The 27,803-nt window shown below is 42.6% G+C and overlaps 2 protein-coding genes across 3 annotated transcripts in view; one reads left to right on the forward strand and one right to left on the reverse strand.

The window, feature by feature from the left end:
- Positions 1-27,803, reverse strand: part of PHC3 (polyhomeotic homolog 3) — a 100,608-nt gene that overhangs the window by 42,739 nt on the left and 30,066 nt on the right. The window lies entirely within an intron of this gene.
- Positions 3,670-6,042, forward strand: AKAP4 (A-kinase anchoring protein 4). Its single transcript, XM_024209500.2, has one exon. It carries the CDS (start codon positions 3,670-3,672, stop codon positions 6,040-6,042), a length of 2,373 nt encoding a protein of 790 aa, XP_024065268.1.

The raw sequence follows: 27,803 nt of genomic DNA on the forward strand, positions 1-27,803 counted from the left end.
GCCATTCTCCAGGCAACCCAGCCAAATGCTCCAAGATTGTAAACTGGACTAACCTGTCTCCTCTATCCCTGGCTGCCTGGATACATGCAACAATGCAAGCAGTGTATTCTGTAATCCAGAGGGAAAGCTAGAAATCAAGAGGCAGCTACAGGAAGGTCTAGGCAGGACTGGGAGACAGAATAATACATCAGGCACATGGCTGCAGCAAAGCGGCCAATTCCATGACAAAAATGCCAAATTTTGCGGCATCTTGGAAAAATATCTGACTCTAAGGCTATGGAATCATAGAGGCCATAGCACCCTGACTGAGATTAACAGTCATAGTTCTGTAACCCAATGGCAGTTCACATTTCTCATAGCTATTTTTTCAGCCTCTCTGCATCAGACAAGCATCGACTTTAACTATTTGCTATTTTTGCCACCACGAGGGATAGAAACCATTTAAAAAAAATGAAGATGGATTCTGGAGCACAATGCTGCAAATGCCACATTTGCGGAACTGCAACCTTAATTCAGCCTTCTTGTGCATATGCATAACAATACACTCTAATTACGTGACCACATACTATTTTTCTTCAGGAACCTGTTTCATTCAGTGCACAGGATAGATGACACTCAGTTAATGAGCAGCCTTTCAATATTTTTCTTCTTCTCATTATTCACTGTGTGGCCCCCACGCCTTAGTTACTGCACACTATTCAAACCCTGCTCTGAAGACAGAATTATTAATTTCCTCCTGGGATTTTCTATGGTGTTCATCACTATAATATCTGCATGCTTCACAAATAACTAATCAATCTTCACAACACCCGTGTGAAGTGAGGGGGTGGTGGTATCCCCATTTTACAGGTGAGGAACTGAGGCACAGAGAGATTAAGTGAAAAGTTTCCATTAAGTTTGGGAGCCCAATTTGAGACACTTAGGAGCTGTGGTGTCAGGACCCAGCCCTGCCCACAGCAACACCCCAGTACAGATTTGCCCCTTCAACTCTGCTTGGAGCAAGGAGACTCTTTGGGGAATTTAGTTGAGAAGCTCTAGCAAGTCTCTAGTGAGAACGTGAAAACTGATTATTTTTCCAAAGGCTTATACTTTGGCCAAATTTGAGTGGATTTTCACAAGGACAGCAAAAGGTACATCCCTGATATAAAGATTACCTCCATTCAAGTCCCTGCTCCAAAGCATGTGTACTCTACAGCATCTCAAATAAAATATTTCTCAAGAATTTTTTTTACTGTTTGGACTGAAATTTTAACAACAGAGCGAGACACACACACACACACACACACACCATGGAAAATTTCAGCTCAAATGGTTAAAGTTTCGCAAAAGTTATAAGCAACTGAAACTAGGGTCTTACAATGGGAAGTTTTATGCAACCTTAATCATAGGCAACATTATATCCCTACCTGTAATATCCAATCCTTTTGTGAATCCTATAAAGCCCTTAGCCTCAATGATCTCTCATAGCAATTTTGAAGTATTTTCGTATACCTATTTCAAATGTGTTGTTTTTAATTCCATCTAATGTCTCCTTGTTCACATATTATGCGAAAGAATAAACAGATGACCAGCTTATCTTTGCTAAACTGTTCACTATTTTATACATCTCCATGTTCTCTACTATTCTCCTCTAAACAATCCCAAACTTTTCAATCTCTCACCCTTCCAAAAGCATTTCCATGCCTGCAGTCAATTTGGTTGCCCATCTCTGAACCCTTTCTGCTACTGTGATATTTGTTTTGAGATTCATTATGAGAACTAAACACAGTATCCCAAACAATTAGATCACTTTTACCTGGATACCTGTGCCCAGCTTCAGGCAACCAAATTTTATCAGTTTGACATCAACCTGAAATGGATATATGCATGGTTACCAGGCAACGAGAGGCATTTTCCACATACCCAGTGAACTAAGGTATCAAAGAAAAGGAAAAAAGAAAATACGACTTCAAAATATAAATGATACTTTAAATTATTTAATTTCAGAGAGTATTCATTTATGTTAGTGGTCCCAGAATTTTGTCAGCTTTTTATTCTTATGGAAGCTTTTATTTTTTTATCTCCTGGGTCTAAACTACTCTACTACCTGTACTTGACCAGGGTACCCCACTGTGAACCCTTTTTCTGCATCATCTACACCTGTTATCTGTCAAATGAACTATAATCTACATATTTAGTTGGTATCTGGTACTATACACTGAAAGTAGTTGTGAAATATTGGGCAATATTTCTGCATAAATGTTTTATACAAGGCAAACTGAGCTGGAAAAAAAAAATCACATAATGTAAGGAAAATTGCTGCAGTGATGAATATTATACAAAATACTCAACTGCAGACAGTCACAGATATGGATGTATGTAATTATTATTTGTAGTATAATCATACCTAGAGGACCCAACCTAAATTGGAGTCCCATTGTGCTAGGCATGGTACATATACATAGTAAGAGACAGCCCCAAGTTGGAGCTTACTATCCAACTAGACAAGACAGGCAAAAGGTGAAAGAAAAGAAGAATTATCATCCCCAATTTACAGATGGGGAATTTGGAATTAAGAATCAGACTGGTTAAGTGACTTGCCCATTATTTAACAGGAGATCTGTGGTAAAGCTGAGAACTGAACCTAAATCTCCTGAGTACCAGTGCAGTGATTTAACTACAAGACCATCCACCCTTTCCAGAGCTACAAGGTATGAAATAATCTACAAACAGAAATGTCATCTGGGAGATTTAACATTAATCTCACATACCTATGGTAAATATTTTATAGGGAACAATCCTGCACTGGCAGAGAGATAGATCAGATGACAAAAAGTCTTTTCTACATATAATTTCTACGATTTTATGATCTTTCAACCATCTTATAATATGGGGGTTAGGAGCTAGTTTGGTTTTATAATCTCAGTCACACTGCCTGTGCTTAGATTTACAGATTTTATTTCATTTCAGAGTAGAGTGAAAAAGAAAGATACACAGGCTAGTCATAAAGAGAAAAAGGAAGGAAGAAGACAAAAGGAAAAGTGGGGAAGAGAAAAAGCAGGGAATGAAAAGAGAAATAAGACACTTTTCAAGTCTAGAGGTTTTTTGTTCAACTATTATTGGTGAGCGCTGATCTTTGTGATGTCACCACTTCAGGGAGAACATCATGAGACTTCCGCCATCTTCATTCCCAACTCTCTCTTCTAATAAAAAGGTAACCCTCTGTCTTATACTATCAATATATTCACTATATATCCAGAAAACACAGTTTAATGCTAGTTTCTTTGTTAAGTGGTGCGGACTCCTTGTTTATGTTTATGAAAAAATGTTTTTGTTTATATGGAAAACAAAGACAGAGTCTCCATTCCCTCAGCCCACCTATCGGAAAACACCCTCCAACCCAAAGGACATAGATTTAACACAGGCTAAAGGGGAAAAAAATGTATAGCAGCTCACTGCTAAAGCATTGCTAACACATCACTGGTTGTTAGTGAAACTGGTTCTTTATGATGTCACTGCTGCTATAGAAACCATGAGTCAACACAGGTGAAGAGCCCATCTGGCAGTAGAAGAGCATGGAAAGCTGAGAGAGGAGGCAACATCTCGAGTCTGGCAGGGTCATCACAGCAGCCCAACTGATAAAAGAACACTCTACGGTCCTGGGTACGGTCCTATTCTCAACCTGCAAAGATGTCTCAGGAAGTTGACTGGTTACACAGTCAGGCAGGTGTGTGTAAAGTAGACCTCTACAACCCTGATGAACAGAAGGACCAGGACCGGAAAGTGATCTGTTTTGTAGACGTCTCCAGCCTGAATGTAAAAGACAAAGATTCAAAAGCAAAGAAAGCTGCTAGCCAGTCCAGTAGCATCTCTGAACCTTCAAATGAACTTGATCTGGGAAATCTGGAGGAAAAAGAAGTCATTGTAATAAAGGACAATGAGAAGCATGATCATTCTAAAACTGAAGGAGCAGTATGTCTTTTCAAACAAGGTTCAACTGATGAACTCAGCGTTGTGAGCTGGCTCAACAATGACCTTCAGAAATATGCAGTTGGATTCCAGCATGCACTGACCCCTTCAGATGCCCCTCAGAAACGCAAAGTTAGCGAAACCTTCAATGATCCATCGTTGTCCCAGAACAGTGACACATCTTTAAAGTCTGCCGGTGCCCAAAAGGGAAAGAGAGATCCAGATGATGTTTCATACTATGTAAATAAGCTCTGTTCTTTGGTTGTTCAAATGGCACGTAAAGAGATCACAGATAAATTGGAAGGCACTGCCAGTAAGTTTATACGTCAGGGGATTCATGGTTCAGCTGGTGAAGGGAAAAATAATTCCCGTGGTTCTGTGAGCAAAATCGCATCACAAATGGTGAATGAAGCCGTTGAAGCAAGCACACAGGACCCCCATGGTAAACTACCATCCCCAAGACCATCTCAAGAAAAGACTACCAAGAAGGAAGATACTTCAGGTTCTAAGAGAACATCACTCTTCTATGGTGAGATGTCTAATCAAAATGGTTGTAAACAGGGAGGAAAGCCTGGAGATAAACAAATGTGTCAGCAAGCAAAACAGTCTGGGCAGGATGATTCTGGTACTTCTGTAAGCAAAGGGTTAATGGTTTATGCAAATCAGGTTGCTTCAGACATGATGTTCTCATTCATGAAGACCATGAAAGTCCAAAGAAAGGATGGTAAGACAACCCCAGCTTGTGTAGTTTTGAAGAAAGTAATCCTCAAACATACCAAAGACGTCATATCAGACTTGATAGACTCAACCATGAAAAATCTGCATAATGTCACAGGGGTGCTCATGACAGACTCTGATTTCGTTTCCACGGTGAAAAAGAATCTATTCAACCTAGGAAGCCAAAAGTCTACTGAAATTTTGGAAGCAATGGTGAAACGCCTGTTTAAAGCCCTAGCAGGGGATGATAAGCAGTCTAGGTCTCAAAGCCTAGCATACACATCACTTAAAACAGGCCCCCAAGACAGCAAATCTCAAGGCATGCAATTTACAGCAATGAAAAGTGAAATGCATAATCAAGGGAAGGACAAAGACCGAGGAGCAGGCAAGTGTCAATCATCATCAAGCAAAGCTTCGGAAAAGCATTGCTCAATGGATAAGTATGCAAAAGACCTCATTGTGACTGCATTAATGTTGATACAACAACATCTATTACAACAGACAAATGGCAAAGACTCAGCACGTGAATCGGGCGCCACTTCGTTTGGATATGTTTCTCGTGATTCTCATTTTGAAAAGGCTGGGAGCAGCCATAGTTCCAAGTCCCTTTCAATGGCTGGTGGATCAAGGCACTCAGGGGCAAAGAATGACCACCAACAACTTGACTCCCAAAAGGGGGACATATCAAGTATCCTGTTATCAATCATCCAGAAGGTCTTACGTGAGGCTGGTTTCAATATAGATGACAATTCCAGTGAAACAAACAGGAATTATAGAGATGCTGCCACCACTGATAGCAAGTCCAGCAAAAAGTCCTTATCTAAACAGCCCAATTCATCCATGGATCAGTCTGACAATATGGATCAGATGAACAAGCAATTTATTGATCAACTGGTGGAATCTGTGATGAAGTTATGTCTATTCATGGCCAAAAACAACAGCCCAGATTTAGCTATAGGTGACCTATTGGATGAACAAAATGCATTTGGTGCTTCATCCTCAAAAACGTCAGCAGTACCCAGGAGAACTTCACAATCCAAGGGTAATGGAAAACAGTTATCAGGTTCATCATCTGGTTCTGAAGTGATAGTGAACAACCAGAATGCCAACAGCAGCTTACTGAACAAAGAACTCCAGGCTATCCTTCAGTGGATGGCTGCTTCCCACTTCAACGTGCCCAATCTGTCATTCATGAATGAAAATGAAGGGGATTTGAAGAAGCTTCCTCTGTTGGCTGAAAAAGCAGCCAAGAAGGGCTACAGCGTTGGGGATATTCTCCAAGAGGTAATGAGGTACTTTGAAAAACAACAGATGGCTGCTGCTGTGGGAAATATGCCTCGTTGTGGGCTGATGGACTGGTTGCTTGCTACCCTGTAAGCAAGTGCCGACTCTTCCTCCCTCTCATGTTACTTTGACCCAGCCCAAGCGCCCAAATCAAATCTTTGCTGGCGCAACAAATAAGAACATCACAACCCATTTGCAAGAAACAACACTGCATTGAATTAAACAGGTTGTCATACACTAGCTGGGCAAGATCATCAATAAAAAAAATTTAAAAAAGGAAGACTATTTTATTAAGTACTTCAGCAGAGTGTGAGATATACAAGGCACTAGTCAGAGCAATAAACCTGCTTCCCCACAGGTAGATATGAAAACTAGAGTAGGGTGAGGAGGAAATGAAAAGATAGGAGGCAAAGAGAAGCAGTAAGCGGGGGGAGGGGGGAGGTCCATTGTTAGAAGCCTTTCTAGAGTAGCTTGAAAAGGATAGGTGGTGTGATTGTCTTTGGACACTGATTGGACATTTTATCTTTCATATCAACCTTTGACTAGTAGGGGGTCTGATAGATTGGAAACTCCACCCTCATCTTAGACAGAAAAGGAGCTTTCTGTGTCTTCTCCCTTTCAAAGACTACTAGCTCCTGCAAGGAATAAGGGGAAAATGTCTCCACTTCTCTGTCACTCTCCTAGACTATTTTTAAAATCTTCCTTCCCAATGAATAACCCCAGTGCTTGCCTGTGCTGTTACTCAGAGCTTCCTCAAGCAGTAGCAGCATTAAATTAACATCATTTTTACCAATTTAACTGCTGTCCACTGTCTTCCAAATAGTAGTAGTGAAACTGACCATAGTCTTATTAATTTCACTCTGGTACTGTTTAGCAAAGTACATGTCTTCAAAACCTTAAGGGCTAGAAATTTCATTATTTGAAAAAAATGAAAGTTTAGATTCTGTGGAAGATGGTATAGATCCCTTCACAGTAAGCTGCTCACTTGCCCTGGTGAGTCTCTACTTCAAAGTTCTTACTTCTGTAGACAGCATGTATTGTAAAACACGGCAAAAATGGAGTTTAGAAACACACCTGAATATTGGGAGAGTGGAGAGATGAGAGAATGCAGAAACCGATTCCTAACAAATCTTTGAAGATTTCCCAAGTAGGAAATAATGCAAAATAAGGATTAGTTCCTGCCTTGACTTTTATAACTGACAGTACAAAACTAGTTCATCAGATACTTTCTAAATACTGTTCCCTATCCTGACTACTGCCTTCAAAAATCCACTTCCACTGTGTTAAAGCTTTTTGTGTGTCCAATTTTAACATTTTCTTAGCACCAAAATCTCTTTTTTATTAGTTAATTACACAATGGATATTCTCCAGTAGGCATCCAATTGGAATAAACCTGGAATACATGTTTTGCTTCCATCTTTTTGAACATTGTATCGTTGATATTTAGGAATGAAATTAGCCTATCCTATTTATATTGTCTATTATTATTTATACTGTGGCAATACCAAAAAATGCTGGCCACTTTGCAAATACAGAGGAAGAGATAGTCCCTATCCCGAAGAGTCCCTACCCTTGAAAGATAAAGACAAATCGTGGGGGCATAGGATATATCATGCAAGCAAAACTATCAATGGGAAAATAGGTACATGTCATATTAGTTAAATGTTTTGTTTTCTAAATACTGAACACACTTAAATTCCCCTCCTCCCTCTACCATTCAACCTCCTTCTGATGAGATATATAACTCACACTTGCACTAAAAGGGTTAACTGGAGCTAGAAAGTTCAATTAAGGTACCTGGAGGGTGGGCCAGGCCAAATTGAAGATGAAGCTCAGCAGGGGGAGAAGTTGGGTGGTGAGCATAAAGGAAGAAAGATGAGAAGGAGGGTTACAGGGAGAGAGGAGAAGAATTTTGCAGTTCCCCTCTGGTTGCTAGAAAGTAGAAGAAAGATCTAGATCCAGTATGCGCACGGTGTGGCTATGGGAAAGGGCCTGAAGACAGGCCAAGTTAGTAAGACGTCCAGGGAGGTAGAGAGGAGTCTGAGTGAGTAGAAATTAGTTACTTGCCACAGGTTCCTGGACTGTGACCTGGAGAAGAGAGAGGGTCTGGGTTTCCCTACTTGTTCACTGGAAAAGGTGGTACAGAAACACCCTGGTGAAAGGGGGAGGAGGACTACTGAGTTTGGAGCTGGGCCTCCTAGGATGCATTGCTCTGCATCCTGCAGAGCCTGGGAAAGGGTGAAGAGTCTGCAGGGGGTGAGCCCAGACAGAGGAGAAGACAGAGGAGAAGAGTTATATTGTATTTCTTTGAGTTTACTGGACTCTGTTTACCCTGGAAGGGGTCAGATTAAACATGACATGGACAGAGGGCTGAGTCATGAGAAGAGGCAGACCACCACAGGGCCAAAGCAGCTGTTGGCAGAGGCGGAAGCCTACAATGCCACTTCCAGCCACAAGGGGTGCACCAGCAGTTAAGTCCATACCTCTACACTCCTCATGTTCCCTCTCACAAGTCCCCAATGTCATGTCCAGTACCCTTATGCCCTTTCTCTCCAAACAAACGAGCAATTCACTCTTAAGATAAATAGATGAAAAAAACAGAGTTGAGATGATGTAATATCTTGTAAGTACTGTGAAAAAAAATGGGACTTCTGGAAGGAATTAAATGAGGAAAGTGGTGGTGCTCAGAAGAGATGTTCCATATATAGCAGCAGACATGGAAGTTTTAACTTTTTTCCCCTCCTCCAACGGGCAGTGTACCTTTAACAATTACCTTTTAAAATTATAGGAATCATATGTAACTGCAAGCACCATACAAAAGTTTTAGGAAAATGACAAGACAACCACCTACTGGACCCTGGTTTCATAACAAATTCCTTTATTAAAGCAATAGAATATTGATAATGTTCTCTTCTGCCTGAGAGATACCAAACAGTATAATGGGACAAAACCATTAACTTTATCACCTGAGAACCAAAGTAAACACTCTCTCCAGCCTAACAACCATAGGTTCTCTCTGTAAATATGATTCTTACAACATTTAAACTCTTAACAGAGATTGAAAGGAGAGATGCTATGGGAAAGTTGTCCTGGAACTTGAGGTATTTTTCAGTCCCATAAACCAGGATTTTAGGAAAAGTAAACGATGTATTAACATTCATCTGAAAACTAATGTGAAATGAAATAGTTTTAAGAAGGTTGCCATTTAAAAGCTTTTCAAATCTTTATACCAAAGGCATACTTTCTTCCCAAACTTTCAGAACTACCCTCTCCCTGCCCCGCACAATAATTTCAAGTAAATTACACAAGTTTGCTTTGGTTCTGACAAGTTACACTTGTATCACCATTAATTTGACACTGTACTTAAACTACTATTTGTCATTTGGAAAGAGATCCAGAATAGCACTGTTAGAGATGTTACATATGAGGAATAGTTAGCAATCATATTAATAAAGGTTGTTTAACTTTTTGATACATTTTTGTTCAAGACCTTTAATCCTACTTTAAACAGAAAATATCTCCATTTTATTAACTCCCTTTATTCTCATCTTTACATTGCAGTATAAGTTGCTTTTCTGAATTGCAGGGAAAGAGAAAGAGCAACAGTAACAACATTTAATACAGCAAAAGCTCTTAGTTACACATTAAGCTGTATTTTCAAAACGTCTGCACACTTAAATACAAAACACAAGTGGGAAGTATACCCACTGAACATTTTCAAAGAGAAGTACAACCAGAGTGCAGTCAGCAGCATCTGGCCAAACATGCGCTCACTAGGAAGGAAAGGACAGGTAAAAACATTGCAATGAGCTTCCTACAGTAACTCCTCATTTAACGTCGTCCCGCTTAACGTTGTTTCAATGTTACGTCCCTGCTCAATTAGGGAACATGCTCGTTTAAAGTTGTGCAATGCTTCCTTATAACGTCGTTTGGCTGCCTGCTTGTAAGATTCTGTGGAAGAGCAGTGAATTTACAAGGGAGCATTGCACAAGTTCTGCTTCTCCGCCTCCTCCTCCTCCCTCCCAGCGCTTCCCCCACCGCCAAACAGCTGTTTAGCGGCGCTTAGGATTTTCTGGGAGGGAAGGGGAGAAGTGGAAACGTGGGGCTTCTCTGCTCCTCCCCCTCCCTCCCAGCACTTCGCGCTTAGGACTTTTTGGGAGGGAGGGGCAGGAGTGGGGAAGCGCTGCATCTCCGCTCCTCCCTCTCCCTCCCATAAAGTCCTAAGCGCCGCCAAACAGCTTGGGCGGGGAGGGATGTGGCGTGCTCTGGATAGGAGGTGAAGTGGGGGTGGGAAAAGGTGGGCCTGGAGTGGAGCGGGGACAGAAAGAGGCGGGCCTGGAGCATTCCTGGCAAAGTCCAAGCCTGTTCTTCTCCGGGGAAGCTGCCGCTGCAAAGGTGTTTCCTAGTGTCCTCGCCTGCAGCGGGCTGTGCCTTTGTGGGATAAGCCAGAGGCACTTCCCAACCACAGTACAGTACTGTACTGTACAGTATATAATGCCTTTTGTCTGCCCCAAAAAAATTTCCTTGGAACCTAACCCCCCCGCATTTACATTAAATCTTATGGGAAAATTGGATTTGTTTAACGTTGTTTCACTTAAAGTTGCATTTTTCAGGAACATAACTACAACGTTAAGTGAGGAGTTACTGTACTTAGTGACCACTTCAAACCACTTGCCCTTCAGTGGTTTATTAGACTAGTTATTTTACACACAAGTCAGACACACAGTCATTTGAAAGCTCATCATGGCTGCTGGGCACAGCACCAGCAATATCTTTACAGCTCACATGTGGGCCAATTCCTAACAGGACCAGGAAAGGAAGCAGAGATGAAAACTCTCAGGTCTTGTATTTGGAACAACATCCAAACAAACTCCTAGCAAGAGTCACCAAACACAAGTAAGTAGAAATAAAAGCAGTTAAACTGCCATTTTGAGTTTCCAGGGGACAGGGAGACACATAAAGGATTTATGCTATGCCAGTCAGGGGGAGGGAAGGAGAGGAGCCATCACTGTATGTAGATAGTGATGAGAAATATGACTAATATGTGTAACTAGATGGGAATTTTCAAGAAACACTGTTTGCATCAGAAACCATTTTATTTTCTTCATCTGCCGAGAACAGTTCAGGAGTTATAATCCAAAGATATCAATTTATTAGGGGAAGTGTCTCCAAAAAAAAAAAAAAAAAAGTGAAGTCCAAAGAGAGTAAACTCATAGTGCAGAGTGGCTATTCAGTCCCAGGTGACACAGACTAAATTCATTTTTGCATTGGGTGAGTTTTCAAGGACCGAGGAAACCTATGGGAGCAGGAAAGGGCTACTATCTATGAATATATAGCGCTCTTGCAACACTAAACACCCAACACAGAAGCAATGGCACAGATACCAGAAACATATCATGAGTAGAAAGCTCTCAAAAGGTAGACACTGTCATGGCAGTTGAACACCAGGGTGGTAGGGTCTGAAGGCTTATTAACACAATGGACTCTAGTCACAGTAGAATCCCTATGTGGGATACCATTGGGAACAGTTCACCTCAGAAGAGAAATGATGCACAAGACACTGCTCATCCTTTAAAAACCGTGATAATTACTGTTGAATCACATCTTCTCCCAAAAAAGAGTCATTCTGCAATTCCACATACTGTGCAGTTCAACAACCCAATACTCTGGCTAGCTGCTATGTTTTGTCCAGAGGTTTCTATGTCAGAGGTAAGAGCAGGCCATTGAGGGCTGCTGCCTGGCCTGCTAGAAGGGATTCTGACTACTTCTGCAGGGACTTGCTAGCTATTTGAGTTGCCTGCTGTTCCCTGAGATATATTTCTCAGAGGATCCCTCACTCAACACCTACTAGCCCTTACTCCCCTCATCTCGAGTGGCAGTTTTTCCTGGTGTGTCCATATTTGTTCTGTGGTCTTTGGGGTCCCTTCCTTTCAAGTTCATCCTTCTCCACTGTACAGGACTGAGAAAGGGAGAAATGGTTAAACTAAGTGGAAGGTAGGCAGAAATGTAAAAAAATATAAACCATGTAAGTCACCCCAATATTCCCCTCAAAACTGAGGCAACAGCTGGTGCTGTGCCCTACAATAATGTACTGAAATAAAAGTATTTGTGACTTGTGTAAATGAACTGCTTTAGAGGGATGTCCAAAGCAGTCTCACCATTTATGAACCCAGACCAATTTTTAAACTCTCAAGTACAAGTGGCCTGATATACAGAGATACTGAGCATTCACTGCTCACTCTGATGACAGTGAGAATTGCTCAGCATCTCTAAGAATTAGGCCACTTTTATTTGAGTGCCTAAACATGGATTTAAGTGCCTACATTTAGTTCTATCGTTTTGGCCTCTGTCTCTAAGATTCACGCATATATGGTCACCAGGCAGAGTCATTTCCCATTTTAACCAGTTAACTAAGGTAGCAGAAAGAAAAGAAAGAGAATACCATTTCAAAATATAAAATAATGCTTTCCACTATATTATTTCAGTGATGTGGGCTAGTAATGAGCACTGCACTGGGCGCTAGGAATACTGAATTCTAATCCTGGCTCAAAGACACACTCCCTTAGTGGCCTGGGTTGTCCAGTCTAAAAACAGAGATAATACCTACCCTCTCCAAAGAGCTTGAGCAAGGGGAGAAGCCTCTTGGAGGTCAGGGAGACAAATCTGAAGGTTCAGATAAACACTGAACTCTTGGCGCCTATGTAAACTGAATCACAGCCTTTTGAGGTTCATAGACTACTATGTTAAAGCTTAAGTGGGGACAGAAGAACATTCATACTATTACTACTAAACATTACAAAGAGCTTCACATGTTTTACTGACATGTTATTAATGAGTATTACTAGTTAAACAAAGGCACAGCTGAGCCATTACTGAACACAAATTGTTTACCAATGACTCCCAATGCAGTGTATTTAGTCCAGTGAAATATCACCTCCTCAAGGAAAAAGGAATGTTTTCATCCTTGTGAGCATGTGGCTTTGAGCAGAAAACTGGTAAGCACATAGACTGATTCAGGTGGAAATCAGATACTACTTTTGACAGAAACTTAGGGTGTAGTCTAACCAGACTATGTCTCTGTAGAGCATTTAGTTTCCCCCACTCTCCTGCTCAGGTGATGGCCACTAAAAAGGCTAACTTCGCTGACAGGTTCAGTGGAACGCAGTTGAGCCGGGCCCTGTGGATGAACCTCCAGTTGGCAAATCAGGTGAAGCTGCCCCTGGGGAGGAAGTGGTTGCTGGCGTCCCACTTGCACATCACCTCGAACGCCTTGCCCTGGTCCAGCTTCTGCTTCACCTTTCCCACATACTGGCAGCGGATGGCATCCTTCAGAGTCTTCTCCAGCATGGTTCTAGCTTTCAGAGTGAGGATTGTGTGGTCTGTGTTCTTCACCTGTGGCACCAGGACTCCCAGCTACAGGCGTTCCTTGCATCACGTCCAGCGGCAGCCGATACGCTTCTCCAGTCGTTACATAGCGTTGTGGACACAAGTCCAGAGTGAAGCAAAGTCTCCCCCATCTCTTCCAAATTCGCCTTCCAGCGAGCCGCTCAGGTAGGTGGCAACATCTTGGTTGGAGGGAGTCCTGGTGATTCGCTTCTTGATGACATCCTGCATGGCACTTTCTGCGATGTTCCTCACCACGGCATCCAGGCACGTCAGAACGCGGAAGGCGTGAGTGATCACTGCAACATCGTACAGATCGCCCATACGAGGGATGTTGGTGCTGTCCTGCCTGTGCGAGATGTACACCAGTTCATTGCTGGCTCAATACCACTGTGCATAGCAGCCAATTGTCCAAGGTGATAGCCTGCCATGCATGGCAGTAAGTGGGACAATCTGTTCTGGAAGGGCAGGGAAGGAATGGCAAGCTCCTGTCAACAACACAGGAGTCAAACAGGCTGCTTCAAGGCCTGTGGTTGCCCAGATGACAAGAAGAAGGGGATAGAGAGCAGAGGCCTCCTTCTCTGAGACCTTTGCCTCCTCTTGAAGTGGTCAGGCTGCTTGAAGGTGAAATACTGCTGCCTCAGCTGGAACTGAGGACGATATTTAGTCTTTTTGTAGCAAGAGTGTACAGACCTAACAAATTTAGGACTGCTCTAGAGTACTTAGTGTGCATAAAGCTTCATATATTTTGGATCAGAATAAGGGACATCCCTTGAAAGGGAGGTCCCTCAATAGTCTGTTTCACCTCTGGAATCCCCAAGGACTACAACCAGGAGGAATGGCACGTAGTCACTGCCATCCCCCTAGCCCCAGAATCTCATGAGTTCAAGGAAGACTGCAGAGCTGAACGAGAGACTAACCTTCTGCAACAAGGGGATGGAACTGTTCCCTAGAGCAGTGGTTTTCAACCTACGGTCAGTGGACCCCTGAGGGTCCGCAGACTATGTCTAAGATTTCCAAAGGGGTCCACACCTCAATTTGAAAATTTTTAGAGGTCCGCAAATGAAAAAAAGGTTGAAATTCACTGCCCTCGAGCTTTCTGGCAGTTTATTTGCAAACTGAAAGATTGCTTCCCAGGTAGGATACATCTATATTGCACACAGCAGCGTGTAAAGTACACATACCCATGCTAGAGGGGCATGCAGTGTAAACATCAGGGTAGACAGTGAGGCACTTCTTAGGCAGATAAAGACATAGCTGTATATGGTACATAGATTAAGGGTTCAGCTCTCTACATGCTGAAGCAGTGCCTCCCCAGTCTACACTGTTCTTTTCAGCAGTGTAGTCTCCCATTGCCTCACTACTGCCAGAGTCTTGCCACGCCACAGAGAAAAGCTCCAGCAGCCGGGAAAAGCTCTGGCAGCTCCCAGCTGCTGGAGCCACTCCCTGCCACAGAGGGCTGCAGGAGCCTTTTCCCGCTGCAGGGAAAGCAGTGGAGAAAGTCTCTAGCAGGGGGAGGCAGTGGGGAAAGAACCCACTCCGGGAGTCTTTCCCCTCTGCCTCCCCCTGCCAGAGCCTTTCACTATCATGTGTGAAAAGCAGCCTGCTTTTCACTGCCACGTGTAACTACACGTACCCTATTTGCCGCTATCAGTTGTGTGCAGCATACACCTACCCTTAGAATAATCATATCTGGACATTAAAGCCCAGTGATTGGCAATGTGGAGTAAATTTGCTGTGGAATAAGCCTTTCCCCCAAAGAGATCTAACTTCTTTGTATCTTTCACTTTGGGAGTAGCCTTAGTGCAGTCTTGCCGCTGCTTCTCATTTACTGAAACTACTACTAGAGAGCCCAGCAAAGGGTGTGAATAAAACTGCTCAAATCCCTGGGATGGAACCTGGTATTTACATTCTGTTTGTGGAATGGACAAAGAGTTGTTGCATGGGGTCTTGAGAGATCTACCCATAAATTAGGCCATCATGCAGCCTACCTTTCATGCCACAGCCACATGTAAAATATCAATCAATTTGTGCAGGGGTTCTCAAACTGGGGGTTGGGGCCCCCCAGGGGGTCACGAGGTTATTACATGGGGGTCGTGAGCTGTCAGCCTCCACCCCAAACTCTGCTTTGCCTCCAGCATTTATAATGGTGTTAAATATATAAAAAAGTGTTTTTAATTTCTAAGAGGGGGTGCATTCAGAGGCTTGCTATGTGAAAGTAGTCACCAGAACAAAAGTTTGAGAACAACGGAGTTTGTGGGTATTCTCTTCCACTAGCTTATGAAGAAAAACAGCCATTCGTCAGAGGAGTTGGCATGCTTTAAAGTCATCTAGTATGGGAGAGCATGTTTCTGGAACCAGGACCTCATCTGGTGATGAGATTTATGCAATAGAGGGAGGCAAGGGAGGAACCTCTTGAGGTTGGTCCTACAAAAATGTTGGGGTAGGCTGCTGTTCCGAAGCAGGCTGAGTTAAGTCCAGCAATGCTGAGTCAAAAGGTAGATTGGTACCGAGCATCACTAGCATCTCTCATACATGATCTGCTCCTGTGAGAGAGTGGAGATATTGATTTGGATGATGAGGGCATCCCCCAAGGCATTCAATACAGCCAGTGAGGAGGCTGGTATGGCCCCAGACCCTTGTTGTGCCTGCATCAAGTGTCCTAATCTCTGGCTCTAATCTCCTCATATCTCCTTTTGTGGGTATGAGAACAGGGCCTGGAGGAAGCCCTAGACTGTCAATAGCATGAGACCCAAGAGCCCACCTCGGATTCTGACAAAGAAGTGGAATATTCTGAGAGCCACGGTGGCTCTGTACTGGGAGCAGCTATCGGAGACTGACCAGGATCTATTCCGGGAACGTGGTACCAGAGAACGCATGGAAGCTTCCTAGCTGCCGGTATTGTGTGACAAAACAGAGATAATACAGACGTGGAGGAGCTTGAAGGAAGTGTAGCAGGCCTATGGCTGATGTGTCCACAGCATACTGACAGAGCTGATGAGAACAGTACCTGGAATGGTGCTGGATGAGGGTCTTCACCCTGAATTAACAGCAACGGTGGCCTGCAAGGCGTAATAGGTCTCTCACTGCCGCACAGGCCTCTAGCACTGTCAGTACCGATAAAGGCAGATGTTCCACCTTGATCAAAGATGCCTGATATAGCGTCAAAACAGAGGAAGTAGCCAGTCTCAACCGTCCCTTGGAGGACACCAGAGTTAACGTCTAAGGTCAATGAGAGTCAGTGTGAGCTAATACCAGAGTGGGGAGCCAAAGGGCATGCTCTACCATTGGCACCAGAATGAACCTCCGTGGAGGAATCTTGCACCATCAATGTCAAAGAGCCCAATACTAACTTCTTCTTATCCTTCTGAGGCTGGAATTGTCCGATGTCTTAGACCTTGAAGAAGATGGTCCCAGTGACAGGGATCTCCTATGGCTCTTATTTGCCAGTAAAATGGGGGGAGTACTCTGGAAAGGAGTCATCAATTAAAGCCCCTTGGAGAACAAAGGGGTTTCAGATACTGGTCTAAGGGAAACCTCCATAAGAATATATCGAGGGTGCTCTTCCTGCAGCTTCTTTGTCCTGGTCTTGAAGCCCTGGCAAACTGAGCACCTGTCTCTTACAGGGCCATCATCCAAGCACTTTAGATAGCAGGAATGAGGATCGCTGCCAGGCATCAGCTTTCAGCAACCACAACAAGGCTTGAAACCTGGAGATGTTGGCATGGGATCCCTCGGCAACAGCCTGAAGCCCGCCTTACTCAGAAAAATTAACAGAAAGCTTCTAACAAAAAGGAAAATAAGAAAAATGTGCAATGAACAAAAACAGAACCACTAGGAAGAATAAGTATGTATCCATAACTCTGTTCCTAAAGAACAAGGCGGTAAACACAGACTGCTCTGACTACAAACGGTAAGAAGGAACTGAAGGAGTGGAAGGGTGTCGCCATCCTTTACCGTCCATTTGGAATACAAGAAGCCTTGGTGTGGGTGGGGCTGCCTCTATAGCAACTGCTAGGGAAAACTCTCTGGCACAGGTGCACAAGACATGTAAATACCTCCAGTGTAATGGACATATGCAAGAACTCAAAGAAAGTATGTTGTACTGCACAACATATGTGTGTACCAAAGACAAATTGGGTTGGAAAAATAGCAAAATAAAAGGAAAAATACTGCAGTATCTGCTGTATGATATAAAATACTTAACAGAAGTACAAAAGGGGTTATTGATATACAAGAATTTTTTAGTTCTGGGCATGTCAGAATCTGGAAGAATACTGACAAATTGGAAGGAGTTCAGAAAAGAGCAAATTATTGGAAGGCTGAAATGATTTATGAGGAAAGATTAAAAGCACTAAATATGTATCTCTTGGCTACGCTAGACATAAGAGGAACATGTTGTATGCAGTGTAGTTGTGTCTCTAATATCCTGGGACCGACATGGCTACAAGGTGGGTGAGATAATATATCTTTTATTGGACCAGCTTCTGTTGGTGAAAAAGAAAAGCTTTTAGACCTGAAGAAGAGCTGTGTGTGGCTCGAAAGCTTGTCTCTCTAACCAACAGAAGTTGGTCCAATAAAAGATATTACCTCACCCATCTTGTCTCTGTAAATCAGAGGAACATAACAGTTAAAGTGTAAGAGTGTCAACATCAACAAATGGAGAGGAATTATTTAGTGTGATACAGTGCAGACTGGAAGGGATGTATTTTAAGAACTGTCCTAGATTAGAGTTTTTGGTTGTACAGCAACTCGAATTAATTGGTTCCAACTAACTCAAATTAGCATTGTAAATGCTAGTCTAGACACTCACAAATATTTGGTTTTGGTTAACCTGAGTTACATCACAAACAAAATTGCAGTCTAGACAAACCGTGGAAATAACTGGATAAAATTAATAAAGGAAAACTCTAGTCAGATAACTAACTGCCTGACAGTGGCAGGTATTAGAATATGAAGTATGTATCCTAAGCTAAGTGGTAGAAGCCACAACATTTGAGACATTTAAAATGACCACTGAAGAGAGTACTACAATCAATCAGGAACAATCATGCATTGACAAAGGAAAGAACTAGATAACCAAATAGGTTTTGACTATCTGAGATTGCTGTGATTTACTGCACCAAAAATACAACTTCACCAAGAGTCACATAATCTTCCTTAGGCTATATAGCAGCTGGGAGATGCGATTCCCAGCTTGGGTTAACATACATGTACTAGCTCTTCTTGAACTAGTATGCTAAAAATAGCAGTGTGACCACAATGGCCATGGCAGTAGCTCCAACTAGCCACCTGAGTACTAACCTGTCTGACGTTCTAGATATGTACTTGAGTGGCTAACCCAGGGGTGGGCAAACTTTTTGGCCTGAGGGCCACCTTGAGGAATAGAAATTGTATGGTGGGCCATGAATGCTCAAAAAATTGGGGTTGGGGTGCGTGAGGGGGTGCGGGCTCTGGGGTGGGGCTGGGGATGAGGAGTTTGGGGTGTAGGAGGGTGCTCTGGGCTGGGACCAAGGGGTTCGGAGGGTGGGAGGGGAATCAGGGCTGGGGCAGGGGTGCGGGAAGGGGTGTAGGCTCTGGGGTAGGCTGAGAGGTTTGGGGTATAGAGGGTGCTCCGGGCTGGGATCGAGGGGTTTGAAAAGCAGGAGGGGGATCAGGGCTGGGGCAGGGGGTTGGGGTGTGGCGCTTACCTCAAGCGGCTCCTGAAAGCAGTGGCATGTCCCTTCTCCGGCTCCTTTGTGGAGGCGTGGCCAGGTGGCTCTACACGCTGCCCCATCTGCAGGCACCGTCCCTGCAGCTCCCATTGGAGCGCATAGAAGCCGGAGCGGGGCCATGCCGCGGCTTCCGGGAGCCGTGTGGTGCGGCCCCCGAACCAGTGCCCCGGCCGGAGTGGGGCCGAGCCGTGTGGTCCGGATCCTGACCCAGCGCCACAGCTGGAGCGCTGGAGTGGCGCCGAGCCGCGTAGTGCGGCTCGTGGGCCAGCTTAAAACGGCTCGCAGGCCGGATCCAGCCCGTGGGACGTAGTTTGCCCACCCCTGGGCTAACCCAAGCTGTCACCTGTGCTGCCATGGCCAAACTTCTATTTTTAACATACTAGTTTGCGCAGAGCTAGCACATGTAAGTCTACCTGATCAGAGAATCACACCTCCCAGCCACCATGTAGACATACCCTTAGGCTTTTTAGGACACCAGAACTTGATGAGCCAGACATTTCTGAAAAAACTAGGGAAAACATAGCAGTTCATTGTAACTGGGTTCACTGTTGCTATGGTCACTAAGAAACCAAATGATCTAACTCCCAATGTTCTTATGTCATAAAGCCAAATCTAACAGGAACTGGGCTCCCTGCTGGTAGTCTAATGAAGTCAGTCTTGATAATCATCCTCTTCTCTACGATGGAGGGAGCAGATTACTTTCTTGCCTCTTACTGTTGCTTTGTATTGTATTGTAGGGTGGCCTGGGTGAAGACTGAGTAGCAAAATTCTCTAACATGGTGAAGAGGAAGAGCCACAATAGCTTCAGCAATTCCACAACAAATTTAGCTTCATTTGGGGCATGTCAATTCAGAAGAAGGTAAGTGCAAGTTGCTGTGTCACAGCCAGCATCATGTGCTATTTTGTCTCCGCAGCTGTAGTCCTGCAGTGGGAATGGGAGCTGGGATACTTTCTCACAGCCTATTACATTATTCACTTTGCTCACTCTGGCATCACTCAAAACGCTACAGTATTTATCTTATGTCACTGAGAAATTGTTAGGACTTGAGGATTGAGATCTAAGGATGTGACAAAGGGTTTTAAAGGTGCAGTCTAGCTAATACATGGGTTGAAATATCCATATACCTTTGGGCACCGTAACAAAGTTTTCAAAAATTGTGAGAATATTTTATCTTGTAAAAACAAACAAATGAAAGCCTGAAGGATGCCGCCAACATGCTATGGCCTGTATGGAGGGAGACAGTATTGAGTCATAGGCCTCCAACAGAAAAGGCCAAGACTTCTGTTTGTGCACGATTTTAATGTGGGAACAGGGACAGCTAATAAACTCTGTCTTGTTTTTCTACAAAAAAAAGCAGAGTGGTGTACAAGGGACGAAGCTGGAGGAAGGAGAGAAGAAAAAGGACCAAGTAGCCACTGTGCCAACTGGAGAGTCCTACAATGGGCAGCAGCAGGAGGGGCAGAACCACGTGAGTGATGCTTCATGGTCTATGGCCTTTAAGGAGAGTCAGCAACAAGAGTCTCAGGACCACCCGACCCCTTTTCTCCACAAGGGAAACCACCAACACAGTGCAATCTCAGGCTGTGCCCAAAGAGGAGCAGGGGGGGGCGGGGGGGAAAAAAAAAAAAAAAGGAGAACCAGGCTTGTACGGTGTCTTCAGAGGAAGAAGAGGACCTTAAGCAGTGGCAGGCAACTCCAGTTACCATCACACCCTAGAGGAGTGAGGTAACAGATCCTCAAACATCGTACTCTATCGGGAGCTGCTGTACTCTATCGGGAGCATTGCTGAGCAGTTGGTGGATGAAGTCTCTATCATAGGTGATGAGGTACGGTTTTTACATATTCAATAAAAAAGGGAATAGTGGATGAAATTAATGTAGTAAATGTAATATATTTGGATTTTATACAGTTAAACAATCATGGATTTGATATTCTCTCCTGAATTCATACTCAGAAAATTATGAACATTAGTTTGCAGACAGTAAAAATGGTGGAATTTGGTACTGTACACTCAAAAGCATCAAACTACAGAGCTATAAATAGCTAAATAGCTCTGATGAGACAGCTAAATTCTGCACTCAGTATTGAGAAGATATTGACAAACTAGAAGGATTTAGGAAAAGAGCAACAGCAATGAATAAAGGACTAAAGGGAGAGGTTTATGAGGAAATATTTAAAAAATTAAATGTATATAATTTGGCTAAACAACGATTAAAAGGATAAATAATAAGGATATAGATTTTCTTGCATAAATATAACTAAAAGAAATTAGATGAAATTAAAAGAGAAAATGAGGGCACAAACACTTCCTGCTAGTTAAATGATCTTACAAGGGAAATATGGGAAGCCACATAATCTGAGAGATTAAAAATTATCCTGGACAAAGCCCTGGAAAATATTCTGAGGGATCAATCCTATTTTGACAGAAAAACCGGCCAGATGACATCATCTCCACCTCTGACATCTGTTTCTATGACTTTTCAGTAGTCTGAGAACAGGTATCTAGAAAATAAGATAATTTAGTTTAATGTCCCAGTCACTGTTCCTCTTTCCCTTTAACACGTTTTAATTTTATATTGCCAGATTAAAATATAGAGAGCAGACAATGGAATTGCACTGTTAGGGACAAGAAAATTTCTCTGAGATGTTATATTTGAGGTGTTGGATAAGGCACTCTGTCCACTCAGAGTACGCCTTCACTGATGAAAGGGGGGGGGGGTGTTCTTAACTCAGGTTAGCTAATCAGCCAACTCAGGTTTAAAACTGCAGTGAAGACATGGCAACTCTGCTTTTAACTTGGGTTAGCAACTCAGGTTCCATCCCAGGCTCCCATATAGGTATTAACTCAAGCTGCTAACTTGAGTTAAAAGCAGAGTCACCGTATCTTCACTACTACTGTAACCCAGGTTAGCTAACCTGAGTTAGTTAAGAACATACTCGCCCCCCACAAAATGAAGACATAACCTAAGAATCAGGTTTTTTTACAAAGTCTTGTTCTGTGTATCATCATCACTTATTGGTCTTTGCGTTTCCCTAGGAACAAACCAGGAAGAAGATAGGGATAAAGAACTTGACCAAGAAAGCTTTCCAACAATGGATGACTTCAGCTCTGTGGATGGAGAACTGAGACATGGAATACTCAAGGAAATGGGGGATCAAATCATTCAAGTTGAGAGGTTCCTAAGCATGTGCTATAACTCCCAACATGAGCAACAACAAGAAGAGGTCAGTTCAAGCCACACAGGAACATCCCCATCACCCTTCATGGAAGGATGCTCTGAGGATATAAATGAGGGGCACATCCCTCCTAAGGAACAGGAAAATCACCCATGCTCTTCAACATCAGTCTAATGGAGCCAAGGGAGGAAGCTTGTTGCACTTTCCTGCCATCTAACTTCTTTTCTGGTCTGTCAGAGCAACCCAATGATGCCCTGAGGCAACCAGGATCAATCAGCTCATCAAAACACAGCTCGCTGATCCCATTCCACAAAATTTAGCTCTTTTAGTTCCAATACTCATTGGCATATCTTTCATAGAATCACAGAATATCAGGGTTGGAAGGGACCTCAGGAGGTCATCTAGTCCAACCCCCTCCTCAAAGCAGGACCAATCCCCAGACAGGTTTTTGCCTCCTCAAGGATTGAACTTACAACCCTGGGTTTAGCAGGCCAATGCTCAAACCACTGAATTATCCCCCCAATCTGCAATAGCTATTCAAATGGCACTTGCTGTTCCCAAATCTGCCTCAAGACAACCTCAACAATGCTGTATTAGTTAGATAACCAACTCAGGTTTCATAATTACAACCCTGTTGAATTTATAAAAATTAACTGCTTTTCTTTTACAAATTGGAACCATGCCTCCAGAACTCATTGTGGCTTTGATTCTCTCAGGTAGAGGATGGACTTTGGGGTGGAAGACTTCTCTTGCTGTTGCCAATATTGAATAGCAGTACCTTCTGACCACCACCACTATATTCAATGCCATCAAATTGGGCACCCACCTATAGCCTATTGGCACTTGTGCATGCATAATGTTTTCCAGCTGTGTTCTAATGGTGCCTCTGGCTCTCACATGTTCAATTGTGTGCTACGTAAGTCCAACTGTTGCTACTGTTAGGCAGGTGTCTGGCCTTGTTTTTCTGGTTTAAACTCAACTATGTATATTATTTAGTTCAGTGATATTGAGACTGAGGCATTAGAGCCACAAGTGGCTCTTTAATTTGTCTCCTGCAGCTTTTTGCTACACATATTAAAACACTGTGTGATTTAATTATTAACCAGTCCAAGTTATTAACCAATCAGGATGCTTTTATTATGTTATTAACCAATTGTAGAATACCTGGTCAGTGATTTTTCTGTGAGTATATAGTAAATGAAACAATGAATTCACACTACTGTGGCTTTTTTGGGTAATATTCATCACTAATTTGGCTCCTGAACCACTGTCTATGGTGGTTCCCAGCAGTGAGTAGGGTGGGAGGAGAGTTTTGGCCCATGCCCATGTCTGCCTTGGTAGTGTCTACATTAAATAACTGTATCTTTCACAGCCAACCAGAGGATTAACTCTCTGCTTTGTAGCTTAACTAATGTTTTGTTCCCATAAAAAAAACAAAACAAAAATCTTTCATTATTGGTGATCATATCAACACCCAAGCCACATCATGACTAGAAAAGTATTCAGTGGAGGAAAGAAGGATTCTGTTACCACAAAGACAAAGTAATGATGCCATGCAGAAGACCATGACCATTTGTAACATGGACACCACCAGCTTAGTAGTACAGTCATCCTCACAAGCAAGTACTGCTGCAAGCAGTAGACTGCAGCAAACAAGCAAAACAAACACCACATCATCACAGCCATTTCTGGATACAGTGACAGAAGAAAAAGCAGAAACACTGAGGAGAGAGCATATGGTGAACTCCCAAATCCAGTCCTCACACAAGATGAATAAAGAGGATTAAGATGTATTTGGCTTGTATCTGAACAAGTTCAGATGAACATGCACTAGGGCCTGCTTCTGAAGACCATATGCTCAGCGTTTTGTATTTGCATGCTTTTTGTATCTGCCATATTTTGTTTGTTTTAATGAATGGCTGTCTCGCCACACGGCCTATGAAGAAGCAAGTATGCCTACCAGCAAGGACAGAATCCACAGCACCACAAAGCCATTCAATATACACACTAGGGTCCCAAATCAGCAAAACTTAAGCACATGGGTAACTTTACACACAAATAATCTCATTGACTTCAGTGGGACTACTCATGGGCTTAAAGTTAAGCTCTTGTTTAACGAGTACCTAGAGCAGCAATCATCTCGGTGGTGGAAAATTGTGATAAGTGAGGCTTGCTATGCACATCTTTTCAAATGCCACCACAGGAATGGGTTTGTATTGGCCGATATCACCTAGTGTTATGCATATCCCTTCACCACCCATGAGGCCTTAGACTTGTCATCCATGAGGCTGTCACAGCATTATGCACACCAAGTGCATTTGGTGAAGGAGGGTAAATATCACTTTATGATAGAAATAATTTATAACATCACAGTAGTGTTATGACTTTGGCTTTTCCAACACACAGATGTCCTTTGTGATTCAGGTTGCATCTGCAAATATACATTTTTACATTTGGACAGTATATGAGAAATGCAGTGAGAAATCACTGAGTGCTATTACACCTTGCACACATTTTCTTTAGATTGCTACTGCTTCTGCAAATGCAGCCTGCATCACAAAGTGCATTTATGTGACCTGTGTTGTTCCTTATGAGGTTATTATAAATCCCACATAATGTAATTCACTATTATTCAGCGAACACACAGTGTGTGTGTACATGTTGCTGCTGCTGGCATCAGAGATATGCACCCTGTGATCAGGTGAAAGACGGGTGCTCATTTTCTGTTGTCAGTGTGTTTCACTGCAGCACCCAGGCCATTTCACATAGTGTAAGAAGCTCTGTTGGGACTGTGCAGTTATCACGCAATATATCATATCATTCAGCAAACATGTCACTATGTATGTGGGAGTTGCTGTTGCTTCCTGCAGCAGTGTGCCATCCTGTATAAGTGATGACGACATTGTTTCAGGCTTGTATAATAAACATTTTGGCTTTTTCAGAATAGGAAAAAAGGTATGTCAGAAAATTGTTCATCATTTCATCATCCACACCTACAAATAAGTGTGTATCACTGTGAATGAATGTTTAAAACTACACACATCATATGAACCCTGTAAACAACAAATCCATGTATTTCTGGATGTACGTCCATGAAAATAAATTGACCATTACCTCCTATCCAGATGATAGTCATGGGTGTGTATTGCATAAAAGTGAATAAAAGTATATTCTGAGTGTGCTGCAGTCTTTCCCCTACCAAAAGCTTTACCCTTTCTAAACATTTAATTTCAGAACACACTGTACTAATAAGAAGATATTGCATAACTATGGCCAATGGCAAACTTTATATATCAAAATTTAACTGGCACTTTGTCTTTATGTACTCTGCAGAGAGTACCTTCCCTCAGCAGCACTTATAAAACACATGAAAAAGCAGACTGGTCAAGCCATCAGTAGTATGAGATGGGGGATACCCCATCACAAGGAAGACTCTTGCCAGAATCTCCACTAGCAACTATGGCAGCAGCCTCAGCCAACTCTGTCTCAGTGGGAGCAGCTGCATCCATGGCATGGTCTTCCTCCCCAGCCACATCATGAACAGGAGATTTTCACCCAAAATCAGAAGCAACCTATTCTTCCAAAAACCCAACAGAAGAAGGAAATTTGTCAGCACAGTCTCAAGGAACAATGGCTGACCATTGACAGAAACATTCAAATAATCTAGAAATGCCTCTGACTGGTCCTCTGTCTACACTTGCCCACTGCCTGATATCTTCAGCCAGCAAATTTCTGTTTCCTCTCTATTTGCTGACTGGCATTGGAAGCCACCTGAAGTCTGCACTTCAAGCTGTGCTGCGGCCTTGCAAAGTAGCTATTCTGAGATATGCTATGTAATATGATCACTCCACATACACATCAAATTATGGTCCCAGAAGTTGATGGAAATGTCATCACCTAGGCAACATCTAGCCTCAATCCTCCTCTTGACTGCTGATCAGTATGTGTCTGCTGTATGAAACTGAGTGACAAAGAAGTATACTAGTTAGTCACAGGAAGAATTTCTTCCAGTCTCCCATAATAACTTCCTATCTAAGTCACCTTTCTACTCCTATACTGTTCTTAGACAAAGACTGTGTATATACAGGGTGGCAGGAATGGGACTCCTCAGCAATGATAAAATGAATACGTTCATATGTAAACAAGCACATGTAGTCATATTGAATCTATTTATGCACACTTGTATTCATTTCAAATAATATTGTTCCCTTTCAGAACTTTATATATTCACGACAACTAAAGGGCACTGATTCTGTTGAAATAAACCAGAGCTTTAGTATTGGTAAATGCCATATTTTAGTATTGGCTCAGCGATATAAGTAGTATGCTCTAGCTTGAAAAGTGACTATGTAAAAAGAGCACCTTTTTAATTAACGCATAAGCCAGTGTGTCTATTCAGTCACATCACCTGACTTCAGTGAAAAAAGTAAAGGATTGAAGGGTTGGAATTTTCTTTTTGTGGTTTTTCCCCCTCAGCTTTTTACATACACACACACACTCCACAGCCTTGCAGAGGCAACATAACTAAGAATAAAGATTCCAAATGTAAAGACCCCAACTGATTTTAATGGGATTTTACTCAGACCCCATGCTATCTTCCTCATCATTACAACTTTTACTAAATTCAAAACAGCTACACCTGTGCAATCACTAAAGGCAGAGAGGCTGCACAAAGCATAATGTGAAGATTATGGGGTTGCACAAGCATCACAGAACATAATTGACCTTTATTGCTAGTTGTGGTGATCAGGAAGGAAAGCAATCAGCTTGACTATCAGATTCTAGACTCGTAGGACAGGCAGTTAGGAAAAATCTTTTTACTTGGAAATTGAGCACATTTCATCTAGAATGAAAGTAAAACAAAAAATATAGAATCCCATAACCCCAGTCTTACAAAGTAAGTTTTCAGAGTTGAACCAGATATTAAAAATGCATGGTTGTTCACCATGTATTTTAAGGTAGATAAAATGAAAGCTTGTGTTTGAACATGCCAAAAGTGCTAGCATGTCTCATGAACATCTATCCTTTCAATACATACAGGAAAATCCTTACGTATTATTATCCATACAACTGCCTCCCTGTTAACACCACAACTACTACAGCAACTATACTATCCTGGGCAGTTGCCCTAGCCCCCATTCCCCACTGAGTAGAGTAAGTTACAAGGAGAGAAGTAAATTTTGCTTTGGTTTTTGGGACTAATAAAAATGTTTTTTTAGGATTGGACAGGACAACAGCATATGTCACATATTTTAAAACATATTTTTCTGGAGGCCATCCTGAGACTATCTACAAGGTGTTTGTCTCCAGAGGTCTCTTCTCCTTTAAAGCTGAACTCTGTGTTGTACTATCAATATACAGATCTATCTCTCAGGTGAAAGTATAAATATTTCCAGCAAAAATGCAGCTTAATGTTTTTTTTGTCAAGTCGTATTGCCTTCTTCCTTGGTTACGGTTATGAGAAGTGCTTCTGTTTATATGATGAAATAGACAAATAGACCACCCTCTTCTCTTGCACCTCCTGTATCTAAATCCAACTTCCCCACAACGCAGGACAGACTTCTCACAAGCTAAAAAGG

Source organism: Terrapene carolina, unplaced genomic scaffold, assembly GCF_002925995.2.
Source record: "Terrapene carolina triunguis isolate 2854851 unplaced genomic scaffold, T_m_triunguis-2.0 Scaffold88, whole genome shotgun sequence".
NCBI classification, from domain to species: Eukaryota; Metazoa; Chordata; order Testudines; family Emydidae; genus Terrapene; species Terrapene triunguis.